This window comes from Fusarium verticillioides, chromosome 8 (genome assembly GCF_000149555.1).
Source record: "Fusarium verticillioides 7600 chromosome 8, whole genome shotgun sequence".
Classification (NCBI taxonomy): Eukaryota; Fungi; Ascomycota; class Sordariomycetes; order Hypocreales; family Nectriaceae; genus Fusarium; species Fusarium verticillioides.
The window spans coordinates 969,919-993,107 of NC_031682.1; the positions used below are offsets into that span (position 1 = coordinate 969,919).

At 48.4% G+C, this 23,189-nt stretch overlaps 6 protein-coding genes and 1 non-coding gene across 15 annotated transcripts; 5 read left to right on the forward strand and 2 right to left on the reverse strand.

Moving 5' to 3' along the window:
• Positions 1 to 938: 938 nt before the first annotated feature.
• On the forward strand, positions 939 to 3,211 carry FVEG_07422 (hypothetical protein). Its single transcript, XM_018896076.1, has one exon. It carries the CDS (start codon positions 1,882 to 1,884, stop codon positions 2,158 to 2,160), a length of 279 nt encoding a protein of 92 aa, XP_018753465.1. The 5' UTR covers positions 939 to 1,881; the 3' UTR covers positions 2,161 to 3,211.
• Positions 3,212 to 6,722: 3,511 nt separating this feature from the next.
• On the reverse strand, positions 6,723 to 8,712 carry FVEG_07421 (DNA primase large subunit). Of its 2 annotated transcripts, XM_018896074.1 has the most exons (4): positions 8,458 to 8,712; positions 7,869 to 8,410; positions 7,212 to 7,819; positions 6,723 to 7,160 (listed from the first exon to the last, which is right to left on the reverse strand). In XM_018896074.1, the coding sequence occupies exons 1-4, from the start codon at positions 8,645 to 8,647 to the stop codon at positions 6,998 to 7,000; spliced, it is 1,503 nt and encodes a 500-aa protein (XP_018753463.1). In that variant the 5' UTR covers positions 8,648 to 8,712; the 3' UTR covers positions 6,723 to 6,997. The 2 variants fall into 2 exon arrangements, with proteins under 2 accessions (XP_018753463.1, XP_018753464.1); XM_018896075.1 differs by having other exon boundaries at positions 7,869 to 8,712.
• A 1,695-nt stretch (positions 8,713 to 10,407) lies between these two features.
• FVEG_07420 (hypothetical protein) lies at positions 10,408 to 11,706 on the forward strand (the record flags this gene model as incomplete). Its single annotated transcript, XM_018896073.1, has 3 exons — positions 10,408 to 11,150; positions 11,199 to 11,395; positions 11,450 to 11,706. 3 exons carry the CDS (start codon positions 10,408 to 10,410, stop codon positions 11,704 to 11,706), a joined length of 1,197 nt encoding a protein of 398 aa, XP_018753462.1.
• A 1,291-nt stretch (positions 11,707 to 12,997) lies between these two features.
• FVEG_07419 (hypothetical protein) lies at positions 12,998 to 15,261 on the forward strand. The gene is made up of 2 exons (XM_018896072.1): positions 12,998 to 13,428; positions 13,481 to 15,261. The coding sequence occupies exons 1-2, from the start codon at positions 13,208 to 13,210 to the stop codon at positions 14,919 to 14,921; spliced, it is 1,662 nt and encodes a 553-aa protein (XP_018753461.1). The 5' UTR covers positions 12,998 to 13,207; the 3' UTR covers positions 14,922 to 15,261.
• Positions 15,262 to 15,963: 702 nt separating this feature from the next.
• On the forward strand, positions 15,964 to 16,053 carry FVEG_16095. Its single transcript has one exon. It is a non-coding gene; the product is annotated as a tRNA-Glu (tRNA).
• Positions 16,054 to 16,290: 237 nt separating this feature from the next.
• FVEG_16094 (hypothetical protein) lies at positions 16,291 to 17,415 on the reverse strand. Of its 3 annotated transcripts, none has more exons than XM_018905337.1 (3): positions 16,904 to 17,415; positions 16,507 to 16,826; positions 16,291 to 16,432 (listed from the first exon to the last, which is right to left on the reverse strand). In XM_018905337.1, exons 1-3 carry the CDS (start codon positions 17,029 to 17,031, stop codon positions 16,416 to 16,418), a joined length of 465 nt encoding a protein of 154 aa, XP_018753460.1. In that variant the 5' UTR covers positions 17,032 to 17,415; the 3' UTR covers positions 16,291 to 16,415. The 3 variants fall into 3 exon arrangements, with proteins under 3 accessions (XP_018753460.1, XP_018753458.1, XP_018753459.1); XM_018905336.1 differs by having other exon boundaries at positions 16,316 to 16,385; XM_018905335.1 differs by having other exon boundaries at positions 16,291 to 16,826.
• A 570-nt stretch (positions 17,416 to 17,985) lies between these two features.
• FVEG_07418 (CAMK protein kinase) lies at positions 17,986 to 22,703 on the forward strand. 6 transcript variants are annotated; one of them, XM_018896068.1, is made up of 3 exons: positions 17,986 to 19,092; positions 19,194 to 19,657; positions 19,813 to 22,703. In XM_018896068.1, exon 3 carries the CDS (start codon positions 19,918 to 19,920, stop codon positions 22,135 to 22,137), a length of 2,220 nt encoding a protein of 739 aa, XP_018753454.1. In that variant the 5' UTR covers positions 17,986 to 19,092; positions 19,194 to 19,657; positions 19,813 to 19,917; the 3' UTR covers positions 22,138 to 22,703. The 6 variants fall into 6 exon arrangements, with proteins under 6 accessions (XP_018753454.1, XP_018753456.1, XP_018753453.1 ...); XM_018896070.1 differs by having other exon boundaries at positions 19,481 to 19,657; XM_018896067.1 differs by having other exon boundaries at positions 17,986 to 19,657.
• Positions 22,704 to 23,189: the final 486 nt, after the last annotated feature.

Consider the following 23,189-nt stretch of genomic DNA (forward strand, 5'->3'; position numbering starts at 1 on the left):
TTGCGCTGTACCTTTTTGTCTCTGAAGCTGTGCCCCGTTGTCGTCGTAAGCAGTTATGAGCTGGTTCCTCCCGTGCCGTGACAATATTACATACAGTTCTGTAAGAAGTACGGACGGTACAGTACATACAGGCATATCCGAGACATCAGCCAGCCTCACAACGGGACGAACTTGGGCGTGAGGTTAAATCACGGGCGCTGCAGGGGATAATAACAGAATATTTCTGGACAGTTCCGTAGAGTCGGTTAATCAATTAGACACAGCGTGATGCCTCACCAGCATAACCTGACCCGCCAGGTCAATCATCACAGGCCAAAACAAAAAGTCTCGAGATTTAGTGATGATCCCGTAAGCCCCGATAGATCGCATAAGCCCAACACAAAACAGAAAACGGAGCATCTCAGATGAATCGACAGGGGTAAAATGTAAACTAAACGGACAAGATGGAGATGGACGGGTTTCGCCTGGTCAGGACTCAGGACCCAAGACCTGACGTTGCATGGGCCAGGCCTGTTCTGGTATTGGGTTCGAGCCAAGCCACGCCCCTCCTCTCACTCCCTCTGCCTCCTCCGTTTTTGACTGAACCTGAGCTTGCTCTGTTGATTCAACGCCAAGTTTCAAGCCAAGACTCAACAGCTCGAGAGTTTGTGTATGGTTGCTGAGACAATTATCCCTCACCGAGAGCAGTCTTAGATAACAGCTCAGCTTTGTCTGGTGCTGGCATATGCCGCAGATGCAAAGTATGCATGTATCTTTTCCCAGGACTCAAATTGAATTGAACTGAACTGAAAGCTGGTGCCTTGAAGAGGGGCGTGTGCTACAACTTGGGACGCTCCGTTTTGCTCGTTCTTGGGCTTGGCACAATGTCTTGTTGCTGTTTCTCTTCGACCTGCTGCCGATCTTTACTCCGCACCACGCCGTCTTGCAAGACACCTCCGTGGACAAGCAGTTAAATCGTCGATCCGCAGCAGCACAGCTAAAGGAGACCAAGGGGACGAAACTTACGTAGCCCCCAAAAAACCACACATACATACTGAGACTGCCCTGTTTCTCTCTGAGTGCGCGTATCTATATGTGTGTGTGTGTGTGTGTTGCATCCAATTGCTAGCAGGTTCAAGAAAAAGAATAAAAGCCATTTTGATAAAAAGGCCTGCTCACCCCCCAGAACAACGCCTTGGATCCAGAACCTACATCCCTTTTATGAAACGAATTTCACGATACGACTCGACTCGACTCGACTCGACTCAACTCTATACGATACATACAATAGCCTAGTACATTCTAGGCTCTCTTCAGTGATAGCGATTGATTGATTGTGCACTCAAATAAACACACAAGGGGTGTCCAGCTGCAATCGACCAGACTAAGCCTCAGCCACCTGTGCTACAGTTCGAAACTGTACCGTCCGCCCGTACCGTATCTACCGTATCTGTCTGTCTGTCCGTCGTCTACGTATACGACGTGGCGTGAGCAGCGTTGCTCGCCCTCCCTGGTCCCCAGTGCCCAGTCCCGTTCAGGCTCAGACAGGTCAAGACAAAACACAAGACACACCCCCCTCCCCCGGACGGGCTTGTTTTCAAGGCTCCAGAGTTCAAGAGGCTAGGCCCCTGGTCGCTCTTCAATCCTTCTTAACCAGCACAGTCCCCTTGAGGGCGAAGCATTCAAGCAAGAGCCAGCACAAAGCAGCAAAGCAATTACATTACCAAGGCGCCAGCACATCCCCATCCACTTGAAACAAACAAAAAAAAAGGCTTTAGCTTCTTTTTCTTCTTCTTATTCCTTGCCCTGCCTGCCTGCCTGCCCCTTGCGGTACATCACCCTCAGAAATTATCTATATTATAACCCGCCCTGTCTGCCCTCTCCAACCTCGTCTCCATCATCATGTCTGCCAGACCTTCAAGCCACCACTTTGGATCAACCAGCTCAACATCATCAACACCTTCTTCAGGCTCCGACTCAGACTCTTCCAGCTCAGGACACAGATACAGCATGGACTCAATCGCCCTCCCTATCGCCTCTGTCGAGGTTCTTCGCTGCATGCGATGCGCTCGCTCAGTAGAGGCTACTTCCACCGACGACGTCAGCACCATGGGAATGGTTCGCATCGCACACAACCTCTACTACTGCGAACGCTGCGCAAAGATGGTCGGCTACAAATAAATGAATCAACCAACACACAACTACTAAAGGCCTGAACACGAGTAACACACGGAATTACTTTCAGCTTTTTCTTCTTCTTTCTCGGTGGAGGGAAACAAATCACATTGCGACATGAACGGTTAATCCCCAAAGCATTCAATGATTCTTCCAGCCAACCAACCAGCCAGCCAGCCAACACACAACAACCACCTTTTCGGCGCAAAGGAAACATGATATTCGGCTCTTAACCCCCAGTGTGCCGCATGAATACATCCCCCTTCCGCCATTAGGGTCAGCCAGCCATTTCTTGCATTTGGCATACCCAATCAACACCAAGAGCAAAGCCATATATCGCCACAAAGCATAGTTGACCATCAACATCAACATGCGAGGACGACCTAAATTGGCACCCTCTTAACAACAACCGAAGCAAAAACCCAACGACACCAGCAAAACCCACCCTCTTAGCACCTACAAATCTCAGGAACCAATTCCCATCCTTTTTTTGAGGTTCAGGACATTCGAGTGATTGGGTGCGGCATGTCCGTCATCAATGTATGGGTACCCGTCAGCTTCCGGATCAGCACCTGTCAGGCTCAGCTCAGCCCAGCTCAGCCCAGCCCAGCCTGCGAGTGATCAACCCCTCCAAAAGATAAAGACTGCATTCACTGCCTCATGTGAGATGGATACCACTTGAGGCGCTGTCTTGTCAATTTTCATGACCACCATTTTTTTGTGTACCTATTTGACGACCTTGGATGTTTGGAGTTTTCTTTAGGATGGGATATATAACACTGTCACACTATCGGATTTTCTTCTTCTTCTTCTTCTTCTTCTTCTTCTTCTTCTTCTTGTATACCCACGGATACCCTGTTTACTGCCGCCGGGCGCTTTGGATATTTTTTTTTGGGGTTATTTGGATGCTATTGTTCGCTTCTATTCATCGTGGTGGATACACGCAAGTCCACGGCCTGGTGCCTGGCACGGATTTAGCCTCCCGGGCAGGCTATTTTGTCTATATACTGGTTCAAACAATTTATCAAAAATTGCCATATCATATCGTGTTTTACCATGTTATTGTGTCTCGTGCATTGTGCTCTCGCACTAATCTCATCTGTATCTTGCGTGTCGGTCATGTAGTTGGTGGTCATTGACGCCTGATCTCTAACACTCACTGTCCGTCTAACTACAGGCTACTACAGCAGCCCTCGGCGCTACTTTACGTGCCGTCTCTGGCATTGCTAGCACGTATCTATGTACATCCGACCAGGGTCGGGAATACTGCCATTGGCTCTTTCGTTCTCAAACGGTGATTGCCATTTTTACCCTCCCCCTCTCAGAACCAATTAGAGACTGCCCAAGAGGAATTTCAACAGCAGACTCAATGTTGGCTGCCGAAAAGGTCACATACCAGCCGCTGACGTCTTGGCTCCCCAACTTTTCCGTGATCATTTCTCTTCAAGCGGGGGCTTCAGATGCGTATGGAGACAGAGAGAGAGAGAGTTCTCATGATCTGAGTCTGAGTCTGAGTCTGGCTTCATCGATAGGAATGAGAGCGGAGTTGGGAATGGAGACATGGCGGTCTCGCTTCGACTCACTTCTCTTTGACTTTCACTTTAATCTGAGACTCTAAGACCTGTCCTTTCCCTTCTGCTCTTCTCCGCCTGTCACTCCAGGTTTTATCCCGGCTTTGGCAATTCTCCTCGGTTAGGGTTTTTAACAGAGCCCAGAGCAACTCCACTATTTCGGTTTACTTGCTTATTTCTGCAGATTTAGTGGAGTCTTCAAGTTCCATTCAATATCTTGCACCCGCAGCTGCAGCTGCATCTGCATTTTTTTTTCTCTACTCCTCTGTGAGGCTATTCCCACTGTCCCACTCGTCGCGGTCTAGAGCCGTCTCGGAGATGTGTCGAGATTACGACGACGTGACATGACATGGATATGAGTGCCTGCCCTGAGAAACAAGGCCAAGACCAATCGATCCAATAGTGCAGTGGTGCCGCACTCACATGCAGATTGGCTTGCGATCATTGCATAAACTCTATGTAATATCTACCTATGTCCGTGTGACGATGACACTTGAAACTCAATCAGTCCAGTCACACTGGCACTTGCCCTACAAATCGTAGCTGGAGATTTCAGCTGTCGACTGCACAGCTTAGGTTTGCCCAGCCAACCATCAAAAGTCAATGTCAGTTCGCGTGCGGCACCTCAGACGCAAACAGTGGAGTCTTGAGTATGAGTGCCGTGGGCTATCCGTAAAAGGTACCATGATAGCTCATAGCCTAACTGCAAGTTACCCAGCACCGTTTTCACGCTTCTGCAAGCTTTGCAAGCCACGAGCGTAACTGTTATAGGCATTTCAGAACATCCCAGCCACACGAAGGATGGATGCATGTGGCCTAAAAAAAGCACATATGGACGAGTCGAGCTAATGTACGACTTGTCCTCCTGCCGCACAACGCGCCTGTAGTAGCAGATTGATAGGAACAAGACGGAGTTTGTAGGTATTTGACTTTGGAGCGGCAGTCGAGGAGATGCGTGCGTCTACAAAAGTGCTACGGTAGTCGACTGGAGTGGATTGGAATGTAACATTGGCTTGCGTAGCTGCATCTGCCGTTATCCTTCAGATAGAGGAGATGCAGGTCTAGACTCCTCGAGACTCTGGTCAAGAACTGCCCGACTCCCCGCTCGCTCGCCATCCTCGGCTCCATCAAAGCTTCAAGGCAGCAGCAGCGAAAAATAAAGGAAATAAGATGGCGGCGGTGGCTCAACGGGTCTAAATGCCGGAAGGTTAACAATCCGAGACTACGGAGTACGAATTGCTCGAAATGGTCATTTCTTGATTCCTCTGCGATTCAGGACCTCGCAGCTCCACTAACACCAAGATAGAGCACCTTTTCAAAGTCCCCGTGCCAAGCTTTATTTCCTGCTCTTGTGCCTTGCGTTTCCTTGCTCAACTTGCAGTCCAGGGTTTCAGTACCGTTCTTGACCAAGCTCGAAATAGCATCTCATCGACCCGCAGGGGTTGCAGTGAAGCCAGGGTAGGTAGGTAGGTAGGTAGGTATGTATTTTACGACATACGGAAGTTGAAGTGTGAAAAACATGTCCCAGCCTGCTGGTCTATCCATCGTATCGCCCGCTCCAAAAGCTGACATGCAGCAATTATGAGGCTGCCATGTTGTTGGCCTTTTCCTTGGCATGAGACGTGAGACAAAAAATGAGCCCCTTGTCTTGCCTTACATTGGATCAGTATGTACTGTAGAATGCACTGAATGTCACTTTGTCTTAGAAGATAGGCAATACGCAGAGACAATTGATCATTCTGACAAGGCTACAAGACAATCAAAGCCGGAGTCCTTCTCATCCGTGATAGATAGTGAGACTTCACTCACCGGTCTGGACCCGACCCCCCGAACTTGATTCAAGGCCTTCGCTCGGCATGTCGTCCGTTTAGAGCAGAAGCGGCATCGACGGATCTGAAGGTTATGGCAACAAACATCCCGAGGCCGATCCGTCCGAAGGAAATAACACTTTTAGTGATTCCCTAGACTATGAGCAGTTCCGTCTTAATGCCGATTTAACCGTCTAATTATCGAGCCCCCATGCACACAGCAACGTCGTGTCGTGATGTTATCACCGTCCTCGATTCTCAGTCTTCCCGTGCAGCAAATGAGCGCTTTTTTCTTTCTTTAACCCGTCTTACACCCCCCCGACAGGTCATGTCCATCCATACAGTACACATTCACCCGTCTAACCAGAAAACGGTTGCGCCCGTGAGCTATGCAGCCAGATGTCATAGGGTCCCCGCGCGCCAACTCCAACGCGAGTTAGCTTCACATTGAATGCCGCAAGGGATGACGTTTTCTCATGCGTCCAGGGTTTTCTCTGCTCCCTTTATTAACATGGTCATGGCGGTGACAGTGACAGGAGCCACACCGAAATGAAAAAGAACGCCGAGAAAAAGGGCTCAAGTCATGGCCCTGAATGTTGGAAGAGGAGAGAACAAAAAAAAAGAAATGGATCTCGTGTAAGTTTTTCTGGTGGAGGGCTAAACGCACGGGCGATCATCACAAAAGATCAGATCAGATATTCTCCATTTGAGGCTCAAGCCCCCCGAGATCCCAAACTCAAAAATAGTAAAAGGAAACACGTATTTAGAAACAGAACATCAAGAGCATGGATTTAAGGGGTTCTTTCTCCCTTCCGTGCAATTCCCTTGCACAAACACGTACACACCATCGACAACATGCATCTTCCCGCAAAGACCCTGCGAATGCCCTCATTCTAATATGACCCACCCCCCTTTCGTCATCCCGTCCTCTGACCTCATCGTGCAGGCCACCACGACACCGACGTTACGTTATCGAGCAGTCTCAAAAACAGGGCGGTCTATAAAAAACAACACTGACATGGGTGCGTGACGTCGCCTGTGAGGGTAAAAACTGCTAAACGGTTTGCTTTTGCGGTATTTGACATGGGTTCTTCTGGCGAAACGGTCACCAAGCGGGAATAGACTGAGGTGAGGATGATGTACATGAAGATCAGAGAACCCTTACAATGAGCGAAACGGTGAGGTTGTGGCGTATGTGTAGCTCGACTTATTTTGAGCATTATAGGGCTGTTGCGTGCACCCGGCGGTCAACGGGCGAGCTTCTATGCTGCTTCTAAGAATATTCGATTTCTGATTACCGAGATTGTCTTCTCGATTACATACCCAGGTGCTTCCGTGCATGCTCACACCAAGGCTATTCCAACGCCTTACACCCAATCCCCACATCCCTTAATTACAAAGTTAGACATGCAAACGTATTATATCCGAACATCATGTTTCCGTAAACCAACGACCGTGAAGCTATCAACCCTCCATTCTCACATCCGTCTCCCTCCCGAGATTCTTCAGCAGGAAACTGCGCTTGAAGTACTCGTTGGGGTGAACAATGGTCTCGAGCTGTTGTTGTGTCATGACGCCCTCATCCTTGGCCTTCTTGATCTCTTGCTTGTGCAGATGCTCAAATACACTGCGATCGCAATTAGTATATATGTCATTCAAGGCATGGGCATAGACTTACCGATTACATGCCATATGGAACTTTTGCTTGTCTTTATCCTCTTTAACGCCCTGGAGAACAGAGCGATCATTAACACCCATAGCCTGGACAAGTGCTGAGAGGTTCTCCATGTTGAAGTGTCGGTATGGGCATCCGTGGGCCTCACCAGGACCAGGAGGATGCTCGGTAAGGATCTTCTGACAACTGAATGGACTATAACCACCTCCTCTTCGGTTGGAATCACCACCTACATCACCATAAACGTGACGAATGTTATATCGGTACTCCTTGTTGAACTTGTCATCTGTGATCTTGTGGAAGCTCTTTCTCCAGAATACAAGACACTCCTCCAAGTTGAGCCCAATACCCTTGAGAAAGAGCGAGTACTGCAGTCGACCATAGTGCTTGAGATGAGCATCTCGACGTAGTGAGCGGTGCAAGTGGGACATGCAGGCTGGGAAGTGTTGAGACAAGTTGTCGATGTTGGCAGCGCTGATCTCGGCACCGGGCACAGCGGCTGTGCTGGACATGTAAGATGCGTCGGGGGTGATGAAGTTCTTGGAAAGATGGTTGAGGATGGGTGTGAGTCGGTCATCCTCGTCAAGTCGAGGAAGAGCACGGGCAGTCAACTAGACACTGTCAGTTCAGACCTTGGCAAAGAGTTTTCAGATGCTGTACCTCAAGTTGTCGCTCCAGTCGCGAGCTGAACTCCGAGACTACCATGCCAGCCTGTTCTCGGCCTGGCACAAACGCCTTTCCAGCCTTCAAGAACACTCTTCGGCTCTCAATGAGCTCGGGAACTCGTTCCCAGTCTACCTTGAACCATGTATCATCATCATTCTCGCCCTTTCGGTTGCTAGCAAAGGCGGCCAGCTCCGCAGCATACTTCCTCCTATCCTCATCTGTTACGTCTTCGCACCAGTCTAGGCCAAGAGTCTTGACAAAGGCAGATCGCTCGGCGAGATCGTCATCATTGAGTCGCAGGCGGAAAAGCATCGTCTCGACACGGGTGAATCGACGGCGCAGGTCTTCAGTAGACGAGAACGCAAGTCGGAGGATAAAATGGCTGTAGTGGTCTTTTTGGCGTTGCTCGAATATCTTCTTGGAGCCTGAGCTGTTGGCCTCGAGGTGAAGGTGCTTCTTGAGTATGGGCTTCATGTGTGTTGCAGTCTCGGCAGGAGTCTTGTTGCGGAACGAGCATGCTTCGAGTTCAGCGAGAACTACCGAGTATTAGATACGCCCATTATTGCAATTTTCAGCAGCCTACCTCGTAGTCGGTCGATGGCCCATTGTTCAAATTGCTCGAGGGTGATATCCGCTGTGGGAGGATCTGTGTAAAAGTTGAGACGATGAGGATAGTCGAGATCTTTGTATGTAGGGGCAGCGAATTGCTTCTTGCGATGGTCGACGACATTTCGCCTCTTGGGGTCGATTCGGTTAAAGTCTTGCCGCAACATGATTTCGTTGTTTGTTGAGTATCTGTATCGACGGAGTGGAAACTGCCCAAGGAGTGGAATCGGTTGGCAAAAGGTATAGGAGGGAGACGCGACTTTACGCGTCTGGCGTCGCGGGGTGGAGCGGGCAATTAAGGACCTGTAGCCCAATCAGAAGCGCGCGAGGTGTTCCCCAGGTGATTTTGGCGTGCAAGCAAGCCCACGATTTACTTAGACAATGCCATTAATTAATAAAGAAGGATTTGTTCTTAAGTATAAGAGAGTTCGACCAGTCAATTAATGCTGAAATGACTGGGTCATCTAAACTTGTGTTTCAACGCGACAACGGAAGCGATTTTGCATCCGAACGTCCTGCCATCATGCATTTCAAGAGGTAGTCGATGACCTCAGTTGGAGTATTAAGTTGTTCCAATTCCCCGTCATTCACAAGTGAAGCACTCATGCCTATCAGCTCCCTCCATACTTTATATGGCATCAATATATCCTGCAAATAGCCTGAGCCATGTCAGTTCAGCTCAGACGTAGACCTGGGGCATCAATTCCCAAGACCTGTCGCTCTACAACTCCATTCAAAGTCCCTTCAACAGTATGTACAAGCCTCAACCAACCATTGTGTACTAGTAACTCATTCTTTCAGATTAATACAGAGAGTATTTCAGACTCAGCTCTACTATTTAAACTGCCGCCTGAAGTTCTTACCATGATCTTCGATCAAGCGCCGCAGGTGGACAAGATCATGTTAGCGATGACCTGCAAAAGTTTACTCGCAACTTCACGGCTGTGTAGCCTTTCTGTACCTCTCCGTGAATCGCACATGGCCACTTGGAATAGGCCAGACTCTTCACGCACTGTAGCTTCATGCTCATGTTTGAACATGGGTGATTTACTCCGGAGGTTTCGGCCAAGGGACGCTCGTGGTCGACCAAGTCGGGCGTGGAGTTGGTGTCTGGACTGCTGTAGATATCTCCCGACAAGACGAGGATGGTGGCAACGCCGAATGATAAAAGAGCCTGCTGTGGTATCCCGAGATGGGCTACCAAACTGTGAGCCTATTATTAATTGGTTCGGTCGCGGACTCAAACAGCAGTGCCCTATTTGTTACCTGAAGGACGTCCAATAGCTCCAACAACCAAATTAAAACATAGAGATGATATCGTCAAGAATGTACTTTTGATAGGTATTTCTTATGATCCTCTAACTTTCATTTTTGAGAGAATTAACGAACTTAAAGACCTCCGGAATAGACTTCACGTTCAAAGTTCTCACGCTTATGCCTAACACCAACACTACAGCTGAAGCAGCCCAATTCTCAATTACAATATACAACGCCATGAATATCAACATAATAGGCCTCGAAAAAAATATACTGATTAAAGCTGCTGCGCACTGGAATTGTGTTAAACAGACCCATGGACCTTGAGTGATTAGGGGACATATTTGGGATGAACGCCAGGAAACTCATGATGCCTTCATTTTCCTCTCGCCTCAGTGGATGTCCTAAGATTAACGTTCATAAAGCCTAAAAACTTCTACCAGTCATTTTGAGCTCACTTCAACCTTTTTAGAATCTTAATTTCTTATATATACCATTCCCTTTTCCCCATCACTAACCTCAAAACTCACCACTCTTTCTATCCAATTTTTGTACAGCCAGACTTGTACATTATTCTTAAGATCACCCAACATAGAGCATCTTCCTTTCTGCACTTTATAGTTGCTCCTGTACCAAGATCAGCATCACTTAGTCCTTCCGTTTGCACATCATGGACATTCAGCAGTACCTCATTCACGAGCTTCCACAGGAGGAGTCTCCAGATGGCTCGAACCGCGTGAGCTTGTTTCCACAGATGCCCCTGCTGGACTTGGATTCCAAATTGCAGAATGTTCGAAAATTCTTCCATTTGGCCTCCATTGCACCGGCACGAGATAGAGATAACTTGAAGGAACTCGAAGCCAACTTCAAGGAAAGCGTGAAGACAAAAAACCTCCAGGATCTTCAGGAATTGATCAACCCTTACCTACAACCACCAGATATCAGGATCCTCCACAACATCGATTTCATCCAGAACGAACTTTCTGATGCGCCTGGGGAGATCAGCGACTACTACCAGCAACTGATTCAGTGCACCCAGCCGGGGTCTCATGACCTTGGAGTCTCCCCGAACGCTCAAGAGTCAACAGACAGGATTTTCGAGTACACAGGGACATACAAGTCCCGATATGGCTCAGCCCGGCACTTTATGAGGCGGCTGAGACTGGTATGCCGGAGGCTGAAGAAATTCTGTGGCTGTAGAGGTAGTTTGAAGCACCGTGAAATGGATCGCCTCGAAGAAGTTAAGGAACGTTGCCAGCACCCAGGAGTCGTTCTAGGGAATGGCCTCCAGTACCTGCAGTCTATCGGGATGAACAACCAACGCGTTGATCTCATCTCAGCCTTACCGGCTCTCATGTTAGCGTATAGCTTGATCCATCAGGTGCCAGGCCCAGTCAAAGAGCTGGAAGAGAAGTAAGTAGTCCTTGATTTTCGCCCTTGTACATTACTGACCGTATTTAGGTTCAACGAAGATCTTGGCCGATGGAAGACCATCAGCATCCGGAACCAGCCTGACCTCCGCTTGTTTGAGGCGGCCGCAGGTGCTGCATTTGCAGTCAAATCTTTCCCCCAGGCTGCAGACATGTACCAGCTCAACCTCAACAGCACTGCGCAACTGCAGTCTGTGGCTTTCGATTTCATCCTTCAAGCGTCCTCCGGTAAGTCTTCTGTTATGCCTCTGTTGATGCTTAGATATACTAAAAATGATGCAGCCATTCAAGAAATGCACGCTGAAGGCCTGGATGTTGATGCACCCCAAAGCACAATGGAAAATTCAGTTGGGGTTAGCGAAGATCACAAAGCTCCAGACCAGCACGATTCTGGCATTAGCGTAGGCACTCCCGTTGAATCTGGCATGTACTCTCAGATGCTAGATGAGGACGACGACTATTCCTCGGCTATGTGCACGCAACCGGATGCCCTCCTCGGGCCCGAATCTCAGTGCTCCTATGGCTTTGTCGACCTGTAACTTATCGGGCAGGTCTGTTGGGCTCTACCTCGACGAAGTCATTTGGGTGTAACACCAAGTCTACGACTGCATGTATTTATGGGTTTTACGAGAAGAGTTGCGCATACGTGATCCCAATTTGGGGGCGAACGCGAGTGTGTCTTTTGTATTTTATTTTGTTCTTACACGGATTGGTAATGAGTTATGGGTTGTATGGAAGTATAGATGTCTTCCTACTCCCCAAGCTCATCAACCAGTAGCAAAACAAAGAGGGACTGTAATAAGAATCCATTGTTTTGCTGCATAATTCTAAGTGCAATTTTACAATTTTATAACATATCTCTGCAGTGACGTATATCGCCATCACGAGGCTCAGATCAACTCATTGTGAACTACCCCATGTCAACCAAGATTGAGCTTTGTTGGAACTGTCTTCTATAGTTAGATGCTTGTTGACGTAGCTATCTTAGCTTGATGCAAAACATGCTGCTCTTCAGGCCTCCACTGACAAAGAACCCTTTGCCTATCGATCAGTCTCCGTAATCAGTTAGATGGAGGCGGTGATTGCCAGATCTAGACCACTCGACCGAGGGCTGAGGTGGGTATCGGTCCGTGATGAATGCGACGGGAGGGAGCAACAGCTGCTAGAGCGCCTCTCGCTCCCGAACAAGTGGAGATTGCCGGGCGCTTATGGGGCGCCGTTTACAGGGGCGGGCGGTAGGTGGCTTTCATTTCTGTAGGGCTGAAGAAGAGATGAAACCAACAAATGCAACATGAATGTCAAAAGACTTGCATGATCGACGATGGTGATAATAAATGCGTGTTGATTGTATGTGAAATAGTGAACTAAACAGATCAAAAATAAGCCGATGGATAAGCACAAGACGCCAGGGCCAAGATTATCGCAAGGCATACTCACATCGTCCATCCATCGATCGAGGTAGTATCCCATGACTTGTGACTCTGGGTTCCCTGCGACATGGATGACTCGAGAAAACGGCCCCCACCCTAAAACGCATTTGACATGGATAACACATTAGTCTAGCACATATGTAAGGTCAGATATCACTAAATAAGTTTTGGGAGGGGAAAGATACCGCGTTGAAGCCCGTCTTACCTTATGCCGTAGGTAGGGTACTGGCACTCTCTCACTGGCCCTACGGGGCTGGGCTGAATGGAACGGACTGGGGTGATCCCTCAAGGCTGCCTCATCCACTCTGTGCCGTGCCGCGCTGCGTTGATGAGAGGAGGGGATTGACAGACAGGGTTCGGGGTTAAACATGCCAAACCTTGAACATTAACTGATTACCTTACTTGAATCCAGTTCTACTCGCTCTGCTTCGTCTTCGTCTTCATCCCCATCTTCATCTTTAATGTGACGTCTTTCCTCATCCCCTCTCCCATAAATCTTCATATGGGACCTCGCTCCGTTAACGATTACTCATTCACAACTGCCGCGTCAGCACTACATCCGTTCCTCAGTCAGCCTTACCACCACAGAACGTAACCCACCAGAAATGCTATGATGGCTACCTCGAGCGTCTTCTCCGCTCGACGTCGCACGTCACCCGGTGACTCTGACGACACCGACATGAGCTTCCCTCGCTGCGCACCCGGAAGACGTATTCCCAGCTCGGAGTGGGAGAAGATACGTCCAGTAATCACGAAGCTCTACCAGGAAGAGAAGCGACCGCTCAAAGAGGTCATGGAAGTCCTCGAGCGTGAACATGGCTTCACTGCAACGTGTGTAAACCTCTTCGTCTCTTAAAGTCTCGGGTGTTGACTCGTTTTGCAGTGTCAAGATGTACAAGTCGAGGATTTGGAAGTGGGGTCTTGACAAGAAGCTCAAGAGTGATGAGGTCCTCGCTATTCTCATCCTGAGGACTAAACGTGAGGCGCAAGGGAAGATATCAGAGTTTACTATTCGTGGACAGCCAGTCGATCTGGATAACATAAACAGATACATCCGACGGAATCCGGGCCTTGTTGCGCGCTTCAGGGCGGGTGTTGTGCCCAGCATCCAGACAACTCTCGAGGTCCAATGTCGGACACCATCACCAACACCGAGTCACCACTCGTTACCACCACCGAAGGAGATTTCCAACGTCGAACAGGTCCTCAATCTATTTAGGGACTACTTCGATACCTCTTTCACCAGTGGAATATGGAACCATGAATATAACGGTGACTGTGTCAGCCCAAGGCCTGGTGACCGCAGTGTCGAGCTGTTTGAACGTGCGGTCGCCAGCTTTGGTCTTGTCAACAGGTCAATGATGAGAAAAGATGAAATCTCAATAAGCACTCTCCTCACTCCAGCATTTGAGTCGCTCAAGGAGATAATCGCCTCTGAGAGCCCTGTTTTCGCTGTACGCACAGCTTTCCTCCTGTGGTATCTCCATCGATTTCATAAGGAAGACCTTCTTCACATTGTCATGAACTACCTCGCTGGCTTAGTACCTATTGTACTGGGTCATGATCACCCCATGACACGAATCTGGAAAATCATTGGGTCTCAGGACTTCTCCGATCATTACGAACTCTCCACACGACTCTACTCTTCTCTCGTGCCTCTCTTTGAGGAGCGAATTGGATTCGCCAATTCCCTCACCACAATTCTCTACTGCGACCACATCGACTGTCTTGTGCACCATGGCCAAACAGCAGAATCACTCAGTGTCGCTACACAATACAGAACCCGAGCAGAAGCCACACAATTACGGCATCCTTGGCTCCGCGAACTTGCAATCTTACAAACAGGCATAATGTGCAATGCGAAAACGGCTGAGGGGAAGATTGAGGAGGCAATACAGTGTCTTCAATCACTAAAAGATTGGGACCTTGACGAAGAGCAACAAGCCGGTATGAACATTCAACTAGGCAACTACGGCTATCAAATGGGTGACTTCTCCTTGGCAATTGACTGCTTCCGCGAAGCATCTCGCCTCATAACCGCCAGCCAAGGCGACGAGAGGATCCACCTCACATGTCTCGCAAACCTCGAGTCCGCGCTGCGCAAAAGCGGAGAGGCTGACGAGGCAGCCCAGGTGCATGAGCTACGGCTCAGACGATTATCAAACTTTGCCAGGGAGACTGGCACCTTTGCAAATCTGCCTGAATCCTGCGCCGCGGCCGTGAGTCCGGGGGATAGTTACAGCTGGGACGCTCAGCAAGTGTCTGATTGGCACTGGAGTGAGGATGGGCATGGTAGTGCGATGCCTACCTTGGCATTGACATGATGCCTGCAGCATCTGCTTACTGCATTGTGTTTCATGATACAGGGGGGTTCTACATGATATGGAATATGACTTTGTGTGTATATATTGAGCGAGGGTTTCGGGTTTAACGCTTTTACGACTAAACATTTTACTACAATCAAGACACTATTAGGAATGAATTCAAGAGATACAGAAGGAAAACAGATGATTGAAAGAAGGATCAGTCTAAAAGACTAGCTGGTGGGCATCTTGGACGAAAGCGGTATCATTTTTCGAGGCCACAACTGGCGACCTCCCTGGGCTGTGTACATCGGTCTAGTTGAAGCGGGACCTTATCAAGAATCTGCGAAGACTTTATTCATCTTATAAACGCTTTTCTTGTTGTTATTGACTCTCTCTTTCATGATGTTGAATGGGTAAGGGCAAAGCAGCATCATGATGTTTTGGGCGGGCCATACAGTCTTACGTTTGCAACGAGGTAACAACTTTAATTGTGTGATGTGACCATTGACGGCAGTATGTCTTGGATAAAAGACTCCTGCATTAGTGGCCGTTGCTGAATATGGCACTTGAGTGTGCTGTAGAGTTCGTTGTGGCATATGCTTGTGAGTGTTGGGTTGCATAGTTGCGGTCTTCTTGAGGATGCTTGACGAACAATGCAGGCAGGCAACAACGCAATGAAGTCAGAAGTGAGATATCATGACAATTCATCTGTATACCATACGAGCTTAACAAACAACGTTATTTTTCTAGACCATTGGCTCAGTAGTACCAGGACGGTAACGAATTGAGATGAAATCTATGTACCAGGAACCATCACCTTCGCTGTCTCCTAGAACTACGTCAAGACACGAGCGGTTCTCTGTTAAGAAATAGGAGCTTTTATAGTATCATCAAGCAGGTTTGTTTCCGGGAATTAAGAGAAAAGGCTTTAATAGAAGCGACTGTTCTCGCTATATGTTTTATTTGCAAGTCAACTATTAATGATAGCTATTTAACTACCTACCTGGTCGGTCACGACAATCATATAGATCATTAAGAGTTTTTCCTCTAAGCAACAACATCCGGTATGGTGTAGTGGCTAACATTTCGCGCTCTCATAACCTGAGGGATTAGTACCGCGGAGCCCAGGGGTCGATTCCCTGGACCGGAGTCCTTAATCTTTTGCACTTCTTGGAAATATTCTTTTTTACAACTAATACTCACTCAATTAAGCAAGCTGGTAATTACTGGTAATGGGCAGTAACAAGTTTAGAAAATAGTTATTTAAATAGAACTAATTTAATTTACTTTTTAATTATAAAATAGAAACCTTTTACTTACCTGTCTTTCTAGAAATCTTTTATTTCTTTTACGAGATACCCTATCTATCTATACTTTTTGTAAAAGTCAGGGTATTTATTTATATGTGCAGTATAACAATGCTTAAGAAGGTATATAGCGAGTGTCAGTTGGCTTTATGGATGCTGCCTAGCAAAAACAGTTCTGGGATATATATTCCTTAGCTAAGTAACTCTATCTCACGATGAATACTAATGTGCAGTACCAAGTTCAATAAACATATACGAAAGTGACAGTGTCTTCTGAGGATTAGAGAGAGACCTACCCTCAAACGTGTTGAGTCTTTTTATAAAGATACCACGGTGTTTCAGCGGTTGGTATAATTTGTCATTGAGATGGTCTGTAGAATTAGAGCGTCGCTGCAAGTCAGCCAATAATGTCAGCGGATGGACCATGTGGTCGAGGCAGAGGATCAGGTCGAAGCGTAACGAATTTCGGAGGCGTGAAAGAAACTCGAACCGAAAAATGATGGATGTGTGCTCAGTGACGCGAGTGGCCCGAAAGGATCTATGTACGGCACGGCGCGGCATCCAAGTAATGTCGTTCATGATGCAACCAAATGTCTTTACTCCTTTGAGACGCTTACTTAGGTGACATCAAAGGCGTCGTTGGCCGAGTGCACCAAAACTTGGCAAAGCGAATATTCCATGGAGCTTACTCACAGTGAGTGAGGTGAGGCTGGTATTTCACACGCCGAAGGAGCCGGAGGGCTTCGGCAGTCGAGAGAGCGGAGGCCCGGAGCGGAGGGATCGGGCGATGACATAGAAGAGCGGTACATGTGACGACTCATGAAGTTACAGTTATCGACGTCATGACAGAGCAAAAAGCGACAAGGGGTGAGGGGGACAGTTTGCAATGGAATCAAGGGACGATCGCAGAAAGGCGTAGGAATGGAGCGGGTGGGTGATTGTAGGGCTCTTAGTGGCCGCCTTGGTGGGCTCTCTGCAACGGCAGCGGCAGCGGCAGTGGGATAGAGCGGCGTGGCAGCGGGGATTGAGAGTGGAGAGCTTCAAGATAGAGAAAGAGAGATAACTAGAGAGACCGGGCAGAGAGTGTTTTGGTATACCTTAGTTGTTGGTGAGGGCTTGATGTTTGCCTGTTACCAGCGTCAATACAAGAGCAAAAGGATCCAATGCAAGCAATGCATAAGCGACAGGTGGGTGATACACATAAAATTGAAGCCGGCGTTTCTTGTCACCATCGTTACTGCGCGACCATCTGCGTTTCGCTTATGTTGAATCCTAGTTCCCTCTCTCGGGATGCCCCAAAGAGACAGCAAAGGTCGAGGAAATATGGGGCAATGCATGCAGGTGTAACGAAGCAACACAGCGCCAAACGTTACTTCGCAGATGTGAGCCCCTGTAAGTTAAGTGCAAAGTACTGAAGTGTACAGAGGACTGTATCAAAAATGTTCTGTAATTTGCGTCTGGCCTCTCTCTGTCTCAACTGAGTCCATCAGTTTCCTATCAGATCTGTCTGAGCTTGCTTCTCAGAAAAGTTAGATTCGTTTGGTAAACTTAATTGCCCAACTCTACTGCATTACCGTAATTCATCCCCTCGTATAGTCTTTGCTAATTAGTGGAATTAATCACAGAATAAGTAGAATACGGAAGAATTAGTATCGAGGCTCGTGTTGTATATGACATACTCGTGTAGTCTGCTTCCATGTGCTTGGGCATTCATTCGGCTTATTTGTTGGGTGGTGGTATCTAAGATATCGTAACGTTAATATCATCAACCTCCACACTAATTTCATGAATCATCCATCCAACCATTCACCATTCCAACGCGGGCTGCAGTGTCCTTTTCGACCTTCTGTTTCCACCGGATCTTTTGTTTCTTATCTACAATCAATCTGCATCTTCAATTGAGGGAAATCTTTGACCCTAGGACAAAAGCTTCTCGCCAGGAAATTACAAGTCCATGCACTCCCGGCTCAGCTCAGCGTGACCTCCAATTTCACCACGCCACGCCCAACAACATACCATATCCGTAAAAGTGACCGTATTGCAATATTTGACGTTCCTGCACGAGACCAATTGCCCTGGATCCCCAGCTCGACAGTCCGCCTTGGCTACTGCTACTGCTACAGTTACCGTTGCCGCATACCTACCTACTTAGGTAGCCTTGCACCTCATTAAAGGCGCTGTCACCTCAATTGACACCATCGCCTGCACAACATCAAAGAGCGTCCACAGCTCAGCAAAAACAAAGTTTACCTGGACCCGATTTCAACGCAAACCTAACTTAATCCCGACCTCGAACCCCTCCTTTCCCTCTCGTCTCCAAAACAGAGCACATCCTTCCATCAATCCATCCTACCATCTAACTTAGCGATAAGGATTCCACTGTCTACAAGTAACTTTGGAAGCGCTCAACACTGCAGGGGTACCTAAAGCTACTATCGACTTATCACTGTGACGGCTCCAGTTTTCCTTACCCGCTGCCAAAGCTTTGAGCAGAGCCCAGTGAATGAACTCCCGCGGCGATAGACAAGGTCAATTCCTCTCAATGAGGTAGAACTCCTATCCATTCAGGAACAGGAAGGAATATATGTACAAGGAACAGGGGAGCGAGTCCAAACACAGACGGTCGAGAAAAGAACAAAAAGACGACACAGCGAGACGAGTTCAGACGGAACGAGTGACAGAGACAGGAAGGACCCGCTCCGATCCCCGGTCCCCCAATCTCTGGTGCTAACCTAGCACATCGCACCTGCGCCTGCACTTGTGCTAGGTACCCTTAGTGGAGGCTACTTGAAGCTAGTGGCAGTCACGCCCTCCAAGTGTGGTCCATGCCCCTCGAAGCGCAAAAAGGACCAAGACCTCGGATTAGGGGCTAAAATAATCAGGTAAGGCAGTCATCAACATCTCCTAGTTTACCACAGACATTGCCCAACTATTTCTGTCATCCATGATCATCTCTATAGTTTTCTGACATCCCTTCCCTCAGGGAGCGTCCTGTCTTTGCTTCTCACAGCTCAAAGGTCAAAGGTCCAAGGCCTGGCCTTCCATGCTACTGCTGCTGTACTGTGCTGGTGCTGGTGCTGGACCCACGAACAATCAACCACCCAAATCTTGGCTGTTCACGTCGATCTTGACTCCTTTGACTTCTCCTCTTCTTTCTTTTCTGTTCTTCTCTTTCTCTTGTTCTCGCTCTGTTTGAGCGACACCTGTCGACACATTCATCCTCCCTCCTCTGAACGACGTTTCGAACCGCCTCTCATGTTCGCGTTATAGAAGAGCCTTTGGCCAATTTCTCCTCTTCCTTCCGCCGTTCTCCTCGTCCTTATAAACGAACCCCTTGGACCCCTTCAACTCGATCAACGCTCCCTCAACCAGCATCGCCAAGCTCATTCCTTAGCACCGTGCTCCCTTGACGCATTCGCATTCCCCCAGGGTTTCCCTTGCGCCAAGGTACGTTCCTAAGGCCTTCAGATCAAGATCTCATCATTGCATTGTCTCTGAATATCAACACTCGTCACCCCACCTGGATTTCGAAATACAGCGACTTAGCCAATTCCATTTTCGTCCATATCTCATTCGCAGCAGGCTGACAGGCAATTCTACAGTCTTGCGATCTAAATAAACGACGATTACTCGACTCTCCCCTCCTTCAAATTCGCTAGACCTTAATCTGGTTCTAAGCGACTCCGACGACCCGACAGCGCGGAGCCATGAACACGCCCCACGCCCCCCGAACTGCGACGGCCCTGCCCCTCGACGACAACTCTCAAGACACAGGCAACAACTCTTTTAGAGGTCGTGATACCTCCCTTCGCACAACTTCTCGTCCCATACCAGTTCCTGCACACACACCTTCTCGTGCTGGGGCCTCCCTTACACCAAATCCTCGTCGGCACGACCACGCCTACGCTACATTGTCCACAAGTCCCTTGTCGTCCTTCACGCTTCCTGATGTCTCTGTTACAACGCCGCCGCTTGCTCATTTCCGTGCGGATACAATAGCACCGACTTCTATACAGGAGGGCGAACTCCCGCAACCACAATCCAACACCCTGTCCATTGGATCACCGGCTATTCCAAGACGCTCTGTCAGTCCTGTGGGATCCTTGCGTATCTCAACTGACTTTGCTACACGTCCCGTAACCCCAGACCGCCGTGAATCATTCAACAACAGCAACGGGAATGGCAATGGTTCATCCCGTGGCTCGTTGACGTTGAACCACAGGGCTTCGTCCAACAGCCTTCATCCCATCTCCCGAACACCAAGTCTTAAAGCTGCCTTGACTAACAGTCTTGGTTCTGCCAGCGGCACAAGCAGTTTGGTGCCTAGTCCTATCATTTCTGCTATGGGGGATATGACGCCCCTTCCAAGCCCGCTCATGTCGGGTGATTCCCCAGGACCCTGGAAGAGGCTGAGCGCAGGTTCTGCGTCACCTCCACAACAGCGCCTCAAAAGCGTAGGAGAGGGCTCTGTTCTGGTTACGAGTACAGGTGAATCGATTGATGCAGCACTTTCCAATGGTGCCAAACGTAAAATATATTCAACCCTCGAGCCCGGCGACCATGTTCATACACAATCGCCTTCTAACCAGCAGCCACGACAGCATACGCGAAACCGCAGCGTGAGCGAATACGTTCCTGATCATATGGGTATTCCTAAGAGACAAATATCCGTTTCAGCACGACCCAGTGCCGAGGTTTCAGCACGGTCCCATGAACCCCAGCTTCGAAGAGAGCTTAACCTTGCAGAATCGCGAGGACTTACCCCTTCTGTGGTTCAGCCACCAACTCCTCCACCAAGCGAGTCTTCGCGAGACTCTGCTGATGGCGCCGGCAAGCCTAAAGGACCCCGGTTCGAATATTTCGAAGCAAACGGACGCAATGATAAGAAGCGGCGCCGATGGAGGGCCGTGCGAATGCTTGGTCAGGGAACCTTCAGTAGGGTCATGTTGGCTACAAGCCAGATTGAACCCGACGAAGACTCTCCCGAAGTTGACCATGGAAGGCTGACACCAAAACCGGAACAGAGCCTTGACCGTAAGACTTTGGTTGCCGTGAAGGTCTGCGAGCATGGTCCAAAAGGCGGCGCCAGCGAGGAACGTGTCGAGATGAGTCTAAAACGTGAACTTGAAATCATGCTTTCCATCCACCACCCCTCGCTTGTCGACCTAAAAGCTTGGAGCATTGAGCCTACTCGGGCCATCCTTGTCTTGAGCTATTGCCCTGGAGGTGATATGTTTGATATCGCGACCAGCCACCGGAGTGTGCTCAAAGAGCCTCTATTACGAAGAATATTTGCCGAAATGGTTGGTGCGGTAAGTTATCTCCACGAAAGGAGAATTGTTCACCGAGATATCAAACTCGAAAATGTTCTCGTCAACCTCACCCCTTCTGAGCTTGCAGACCCATCAATCGACTGGGCTACATACCCTTACTCAGTGGTAATTCTGAGTGATTTGGGCCTTTCGAGACGCATCGCCGATGATGAGAAACTGGAAACTCGATGTGGATCAGAAGACTATGCAGCTCCCGAGGTCATCATGGGACAACCTTACGATGGACGAGCTACCGATGCTTGGTCACTCGGTGTTCTTCTGTATGCTCTTCTAGAGGCTCGGCTTCCCTTTGATCCTCACCCAGGTATGAGTGAAGCGCATCGCATGCGCAGTCGCACTAGCCACCGTATCGCAAGAGTCGAATGGAAATGGGTAGAATATTACGGTGATGACACCGACCACGATGGCGACGAAGCCAAGTTCAAGCAAAAGGGTCTCCTCGGTGCTATGGAGATCACAGAAGGGTTGTTAAGGCGAGCTAGGGGTCGTTGGACTGTCGACAAGGTGGCCAAGACTCCCTGGGTTCAGGGTGCCATCAATGTCGAAGGCGGAATACGTTTCCGCGAAGAGAAGGACGGCGAGGAAGTTTCCTGACATTCACTTTTGACGATTCTAAAGTTACAGAAAGCATCTTGACTTCTTTGAACTTGGACCAGAGGTCTGTTCTCGGATATTGCCCATAACCAACTCGATGATTCTTGAAACCATCGGTTGCGCTGCTGCTGCCACCACGGTGGCAGCTCCCTTACAGCTACATTACAATCTATTGCGCGCCCCTTCTACGAATCTTTATACGACTACATGACGGGACAAAGGGGCACATGGGTAACGGATTGATCAAATCAGGAAGAATGATGGAAGGTGTTGTTTCATGGGTATCAGTATGATGCGGTTCGGTTGTGTATTTATAGCATTTGTTTGTGTTTTGGCATTTGTGCTTTGGCTGTCTTGGGCTCGGTTCGTTCTATCTTGACATCCTTTGTTGTTTTATTCTTCGATTACCCACTTTGTTTCTTCGTTCTTACATTAAACCATACCACCCGTAGGCTTTCAGGAGTAGAAAAAGGTTATACCAAAATGGATAGAAAGGTGTTTTTATACTCTATTATGTTCTCATGCCTAATGTGAAAAGCAAACTTCTCAATTGTGAGAAACTCTGCAACAAGATAGTCTGTACTTGTTGCTACACTGATTCAACTACTCAGACTTTTGTCTAGAATAGCATGCACTTTGGTAACAGCGGTTTGGCTTTTGTGAAGCATTGACTATGGTGATATCTTCTAGAGCAAGACTGAGTGCGACTTGAGGTAGTTGCTGCGTGAACCCCCCTCTCGTAGACTGCTGCTTGTTTGCTCTGTTGCGTCGTAATAATGGTTGTCACATTGGAAAGCCATTTTTTGTATTCTTATTGGCATCGTCTAATTCCACCGACGTCATTTTGTGCAAGAATGTCTTTATAAAGTATCCAGACAATGAGCATTCTATTATCTTCCCCATTCTGCATAATGAACAACAGTTTCTTGTCTTCCCCATAGACATGCCTACCTTCTTCGTGCTTTCAAAAATGCTGCATCGATTTCCTCATCCAGGCCTACCATGCTCATTTATCTTGTTCACATGCTACTTTTCATTCAGGGACTGAATCT

Bases quoted from the DNA above. Each gene is read 5' to 3' on its own strand.
- FVEG_16094 (XM_018905335.1), bottom strand. From the start codon at position 17,031: ATGAGTCGTCACATGTACCGCTCTTCTATGTCATCGCCCGATCCCTCC. The intron at 16,827-16,903 runs GTGAGTAAGCTC...ATGTCACCTAAG, and splicing joins CCAGCCTCACCTCACTCACT to TAAGCGTCTCAAAGGAGTAA.
- FVEG_07419 (XM_018896072.1), top strand. From the start codon at position 13,208: ATGATGGCTACCTCGAGCGTCTTCTCCGCTCGACGTCGCACGTCACCC. The intron at 13,429-13,480 runs GTGTGTAAACCT...CTCGTTTTGCAG, and splicing joins GAACATGGCTTCACTGCAAC to TGTCAAGATGTACAAGTCGA.
- FVEG_07418 (XM_018896067.1), top strand. From the start codon at position 19,918: ATGAACACGCCCCACGCCCCCCGAACTGCGACGGCCCTGCCCCTCGAC.
- FVEG_07422 (XM_018896076.1), top strand. From the start codon at position 1,882: ATGTCTGCCAGACCTTCAAGCCACCACTTTGGATCAACCAGCTCAACA.
- FVEG_07421 (XM_018896074.1), bottom strand. From the start codon at position 8,647: ATGTTGCGGCAAGACTTTAACCGAATCGACCCCAAGAGGCGAAATGTC. The intron at 8,411-8,457 runs GTAGGCTGCTGA...AATACTCGGTAG, and splicing joins GGCCATCGACCGACTACGAG to TTCTCGCTGAACTCGAAGCA. The intron at 7,820-7,868 runs GTACAGCATCTG...GACAGTGTCTAG, and splicing joins GACTGGAGCGACAACTTGAG to TTGACTGCCCGTGCTCTTCC.